This window comes from Aspergillus caelatus (genome assembly GCF_009193585.1).
Source record: "Aspergillus caelatus strain CBS 763.97 unplaced genomic scaffold BDV27scaffold_559, whole genome shotgun sequence".
Lineage (NCBI taxonomy): Eukaryota > Fungi > Ascomycota > Eurotiomycetes > Eurotiales > Aspergillaceae > Aspergillus > Aspergillus caelatus.
The window spans coordinates 1-6,054 of record NW_022475822.1 but is presented as its reverse complement, the minus strand read 5'-3'; the positions used below and the strand labels follow the sequence as shown (position 1 = coordinate 6,054).

The following is a 6,054-nucleotide window of genomic DNA, read 5'->3' as shown; positions in this document are numbered from 1 at the left end:
TTTTTTGTGTCTGTGCTTGATCACTTCGAGAATGTTACTTGTTCCGCTTGGTTGTACTGTGATCGTCTGATCCTCGTTGATAACTCTAGTGAGCCAATAAATACTGCTTTTGATTATTATTATTATTGGACAGCCTTTAAGTACCATTTGAAATACATGCTGGGATGGGGATAAGAAGAGGCACATGGAGGGGATCCGGTCATAGAGGTGAGAAGATATATGCAGAAAACAAGAGAAAAGAGCCTGGTTATACTGACATCACCACCCTCTCCACTTGATTGCAGCTGTAAACTTTGCCCTCTTATACCCACAAGGCTCCAGAATCTCCTTCAGATGCGGCTTCCACCAATCCTCCTTACAATCATGAATCACAGTCGCCATTGCATACTCCATGTACTCGGGGAAAAGCCCACTATACTCCCAATCTACAATTCCAGCGATCTTGCCATCTTTCACCATAATATTCCGCGCAGCCAAATCTCCATGCGTCAGCACGAACGTCTGTTCTCCAGTTCCACGCATCCCAGGCAGAAGCCGTGCCCATATCTTCTTCGCAGTGGGTGATTTCACCCTCTTAAGACACCAACTACCAAACTCCTCTTCGGACGCAAAGGCCCCATGAAATGAAAGTGGATGCGGTCATAGAAGTTTCGCGTCTCCTGTCGGTTTATACGACCGATGTACGGTTGTGTGCACTGCCGGAAGAGACGTAGTTGCTCCTTGAGCTGTTCTTTTATGGATTTTCGTTCGGCCTTAGTCATGGTATGCCAGACATTGTCGAGTGACTCGCCCTCGATGAGATTTGACACGGTTACGGTGATTCCGGGATCAACATCGTAGAACCTGTGGTGCTAAGATTCCAGGTTTCTGCGATGCATAATGCATCATGTCGGCCTCGGATCGTGCGAAACCTTCGGTTGGCTTGACTTTAACTGCGACTACCCGACCAGCCGATGCCCTTGACTCGAGGACCCGATTACCGAAGTAATTGTAGAGTTCTTTGCCTTGGATGGCGTCTGTGTAGGAGAATGTGGGGAGATTTGGATTTGGATTTAGAAGGCATTTTGGATACTCTGTGGCACTTTGGGATGGTTGTAAGGGAAATTGAAAAGACATTAGGGTTTTATTATCTCTATCCCTCTGACACCATGCAATGGTAATTGACATAAGCAAATCTGCTATGTGATCATCCTGCATGTCTTCTATATACTATATCTTATCGATTCATTATAACGTATCCTTCAAAATGCATATTCTGGCTTGCCATGCAGCTTGCCGGCATTGGATGCCTCAACGAACTTGACGCAATGAGTGGTTCCACGCAGAGAACATTGGCACATGCGTTGTATCCGCAAGCCAAATACACCGCGGGTAAGTGTATTTTCTACGTATTACTTTATGCTGTTCACTTGGAGTGATGGTGCACGATACTTATTAGGTAACCTTCAAATTGGAATGAAGCAGACCAATGCAATGAATGCACTACACGTCTAGGCGAGAGGGGTTGGAACCTAACCTGTTGCTATGACTAGCATTAAATTCTTGGGAACGAAACCGATATACAAGGACTTTCTCCTTCACTGGATCCATAAATAGTAACTAAGATAGTTATAGCCTTGTAAAAACTTAAAGATTAAAAGACTTATTACTTTTCTCAATAAACACTACATTATCAACAATTAAAACTGTCTTCTTGGTATGTTGTATGCTATGCTCATGATGCAAGGGGCCGCAGCCCATTCGGAAATACCACCACAAGGGATAGATTCCGAAGATAGAAGGAACTATGTGATATCGCATATCAGGGAGCCGTTTCCCCAGGCTGTAATTCAGCAAGTGTTTTATGATCAAGAGCATCGACAGGACTCAATCACAAAGAATCTAAAGCGATCTTGATTGAGGATGTTGTTACTCGGCCTGCTTCTGACAGCGATTGCTGTAGCGACTTGTCAAGCGGCCCAGGCTGAATATGACTTTGTATGGTCACTGCGGATCTGTTTGCGCGCCCACGTTTGACCATCGTTTGCTAACACTCTCAGTAGGTTATTGTGGGAGGCGGCACGGCCGGTCTGGCCCTGGCATCGCGACTAAGCCGTGGACTACCGGAGAGCTCTATCCTGGTGCTGGAAGCTGGACCTGATGCTGAGAACGAGACGAGTATCAATATCCCGGGTATGGGTGGCTCAGCTATCGGATCATCGTACGACTGGAATTTTACCACTGCCGTACAAGCGCATGTAGGTAATCGTACTATGAGTCAACCCCGAGGAAAGGTCCTGGGCGGAAGTTCCGCGCTTAATTTGATGGCGTGGGACCGTGCCAGCCAGGTCGAGTACGACATATGGGGCAAGCTAGGAAATGATGGGTGGAACTCATCGGAGATGATGCGCTCTATGCTCAAGGCTGAGAATTACACTTTGTCAGACAAGTATGGTGACCAAGGTGTAGGTTTTGGTGGTCCCATCCAGACCATGGTCTGTGACTTGGTGCCGGAGTACCAGGACTTCTTTACGGAAGCGTTGGAAAGCCTGAATGTGTCAGAGAATCGGAATTCACTGGGAGGAAATCCTCTTGGTTTCGGGTTCCAGCCGACAAACGTCCGGTATAGTGATCGGAAGAGGTCGTATAGTGCCCATCACCCAGGATACCCCTCGCTTGCAGGGCCCAATCTTCAAATACGGGTAGAGACGAGGGTGCGCAAGATTGATTTGACGAGTATAGATGGAGGAGATTTGGTAGCAACAGGTGTTACTCTGGAAGATAACACAACTGTCTGGGCAACGAAGGAAGTCATCCTTGCTGCTGGTGCCATGCAAAGCCCCGGTCTATTGGAGCTCTCCGGAATCGGTCAGAAAGACGTGCTGCATGCTGCCAATATCCAACAGTTAGTTGACCTTCCTGGGGTCGGAGAGAATCTGCAGGATCATCTGACAATTGGGGCCTCCTATCGACTTCGCTCCAACTATACCTCATCCGATATGCTCAATACCAATGCCACTTTTGCAAAGCAGCAACTAGAAGCTTATAACACAGGTCAACAATCCTTGTACGACTGTAGTGGCGGTACCTACGCTTTTCTTAACTGGACTGGCGTGGCTGATGAGCCTTCGCGCATGGAATCTTTAGCACGCAAAGCCGCCGATGAACCTCTTTCACTGTCCCCCTTCGAGCGCATTAAAGCGGATACCCAGCTTCATCAAATACTGCATGAAGAAGATAATGTTCCACAGATTGAGATTCTCTCGGCAGATGGGTATGCCGGAGCAAAAGGGTATCCATCAGAGACCTCTCCCCTCTACGGCTCAAACTTCTTCTCGTTGCTGGCAGTCATGCTACACCCCTTCAGCACGGGGTCGATACATGTGACGTCGGCATCGATCTCGACAGCTCCCGAGATACAACCGAACTACCTCGCCCATGAATATGATATCCAGGCTCTCGTATCTGCCGCAAAGTACTTGCGTAAATTGGCGTCAACAGCTCCTCTCCGGCAAGTTTGGATCGAAGAATACGACCCAGGCCTTTCTGTGGTTGGTGATGGACCCGATAATGATAGTCAGTGGAGGGAGTATGCGATCAACAACACTAGGACCCTCTTTCACCCTGTCGGTACATGTGCGATGTTGCCACGGGAACTACATGGGGTGGTCGATGCGAATCTGACCGTGTATGGCACGGAGAATCTCCGCGTGGTCGATGCCAGTGTCATGCCAGTTTTGATATCCGGTCATATACAGACAGCTGTATACGGGATCGCTGAGAAAGCGGCGGAGACGATCATTAAGCATTGGCAGTAGTTTGTCGAAAATTGTACAAATGTAGTAAACTAGCCCCCTTTATATTGGACACTGGCTTATGAACTGAAAGGCCTGGTACTATATTATGATCAGGCTCCAGGAAATCCATGTGGACAGGTGAATAATAGCCAGCTTTATAGTACTATCCTTGGAGTTGCCAGAGAAGCTATACCGGTATTAAACATTCTTCCGAGTTCAACATGAATAGAAGCTGATACCGATCACGTGAATATGACAACCCCCATCCTCCCTCGAAAGTGAATCAAAGAAGGGGCAAATAAAGGATAAGTACTCAGTTAGTAGTGGATTAGTAGGTTACTCACCGATCGATACCCCTGATTCATGGCGGGATCCCTGTTGGCGATCCATCCATAATTCGCTCTTTGCTTCTCCACCGGGGGGGGGGGGGACATACACTTTACGTCAGGGAACACTCACACCACAAAACATACTTGACATCCGAATTAGACATGGGCTCCCTATATATTCCCAAGGTCAATGGACTGATTCTCTGAGTCTATATCTATTTTCTACTAGTAATTGAGCTTATTTGTTCTGTCTTTCGCCATCTCCGCTCATCCGCTATACTAGAAGTATATCCATATTAGTCACAAAGTTGTCGAATATGCCACGCCTCTCCCCGGTTTCCTCGAAAGCCATTCTTAGATCTGTCTCGGAACAAGTCCCGAAAGTTGCAGGCTCGATTGGATCTTACAGATATCTATCTACGACAGCGCCTGCACAGAAGAATGTAACCCTGCTCCAAGATAAGAATAATGGATTCGGGTTCGCACGGTCCAACCCTAGACCGCCGAAGCCGAGGAGCAAGGGTGTCACTGAGATCAGAGGGCCGTACTACACGGTATGCATATTTATCTTTTTGAAATTGCAGTTGCAATTGTATTGTACATTGCGGTTGGACTGACTTTGTTTGATATACTACAGGTTATGGGCAAGAGATACTTGGCCGATGTGCTTGAAACGTATGTCCTGAATGAGGAGAAACGACGACACATCCGTTTTGCTAACGTACAGCTTACAGAATGGGGACCCATGTGGATGGTCTCAAGTTTGCAGGAGGTAAGCACAGCGTCGAATTATGTCGAACAAGAACCTGACCTCGGATGTAGGCTCTTTTTCGCTGTTCCAGGAGAAGCCCTTGAGGGAACTGATTGACCTGGCTCATGAGCATGGCGTTTATGTCTCGACGGTGAGTTTGCCTTGTACATCAGATTTGAGAGTGAGTATCATCTAATTTCGATGGGTAGGGTGGATGGGCTGAGCACCTCCTCACTCATCCTGACACAAATGCCGTCTTTGACAAATACCTCCAGAAGTGCAAGGACCTAGGGTATGCCCCCATTTAACCCAGTCATGAACCATCTTCGCCCTGCTAATAACCTGTACTACAGTTTTGATGTAATTGAGCTTTCATCCGGCTTCTTATCATTCCCCGAGGATGACTGGCTTCGCCTCGTCGACAAAGTTCACTCATACAAGTTAAAAGCGAAGCCCGAGCTGGGCATTCAATTCGGTGCAGGCGGTGACACCCCAGCCTCTGGTTTGGAGGCGATTGGCACTTCAGACCCTGGAAAGCTGGTCAACCTGGGCCATAAATTCCTCAACGCTGGCGTTGAGCGCTTGATGATCGAGTCCGAGGGCATCACGGAGAATGTGGAGTCCTGGCGCACTGACGTGGTGTCCAAGATCATGAAGGAACTGCCGCCAGAGCGTGTTATGTTTGAGGCTGCAGATCCGAAGGTTTACAATTGGTATATCCGGGAGTTCGGTATTGATGTCAACCTTTTCGTCGACCATAGTCAGATTGTGCAGCTGTCGTGCTTGCGACATGGTATTTGGGGTACGGCTGATACATGGGGGAAGATTGTCTCCTTTCGCCCTGAGTAGATAGTCTGTTTTTGCAAGTAATGGAGCGCATAATCTAGCTAGGTACTAGTAATTTTTTTTTTAACTCAATATACAAAGGTGTAGTGTTTGATGACGACCTCTAGATAGATCAATGTCGCCAGGCGGTCTGAGCAACGCTTAATAATCTGGCGCGGATTGTGCTCCGCATTTTATTCTGGGGAAAGCAAGCCATCCCGACTTAATCCTCTTCGCAATGCCGTTTCTCTCGCTAGACACAACTAACCACGTCGGCAAGATTACTAGCCATGATTATCGATCGCCTAATATAGACCGAGGAGCCATGTCTTGAATGGTCTTCAGTTGGCCGGAGTAGGCTGACCTCATCGCG

The 6,054-nt window shown here is 47.7% G+C and overlaps 3 protein-coding genes across 3 annotated transcripts; 2 read left to right on the top strand and 1 right to left on the bottom strand.

Annotated features, from left to right (window-relative positions):
* Positions 1-258: 258 nt before the first annotated feature.
* On the bottom strand, positions 259-1,116 carry BDV27DRAFT_151551 (aminoglycoside phosphotransferase family protein; the record flags this gene model as incomplete). The annotated part of the gene is made up of 4 exons (XM_032071376.1): positions 259-549; positions 591-791; positions 844-1,016; positions 1,083-1,116. 4 exons carry the CDS (start codon positions 1,114-1,116, stop codon positions 259-261), a joined length of 699 nt encoding a protein of 232 aa, XP_031920229.1.
* A 786-nt stretch (positions 1,117-1,902) lies between these two features.
* Positions 1,903-3,881, top strand: BDV27DRAFT_171083 (GMC family oxidoreductase; the record flags this gene model as incomplete). The annotated part of the gene is made up of 2 exons (XM_032075505.1): positions 1,903-1,977; positions 2,043-3,881. 2 exons carry the CDS (start codon positions 1,903-1,905, stop codon positions 3,795-3,797), a joined length of 1,830 nt encoding a protein of 609 aa, XP_031920228.1. The 3' UTR covers positions 3,798-3,881.
* A 454-nt stretch (positions 3,882-4,335) lies between these two features.
* BDV27DRAFT_139864 (phosphosulfolactate synthase) lies at positions 4,336-5,789 on the top strand (the record flags this gene model as incomplete). The annotated part of the gene is made up of 6 exons (XM_032069536.1): positions 4,336-4,659; positions 4,743-4,780; positions 4,840-4,877; positions 4,928-5,007; positions 5,066-5,148; positions 5,210-5,789. Coding segments are annotated over exons 1-6 (968 nt in total), but the record flags the coding sequence as incomplete, so codon positions are not given.
* Positions 5,790-6,054: the final 265 nt, after the last annotated feature.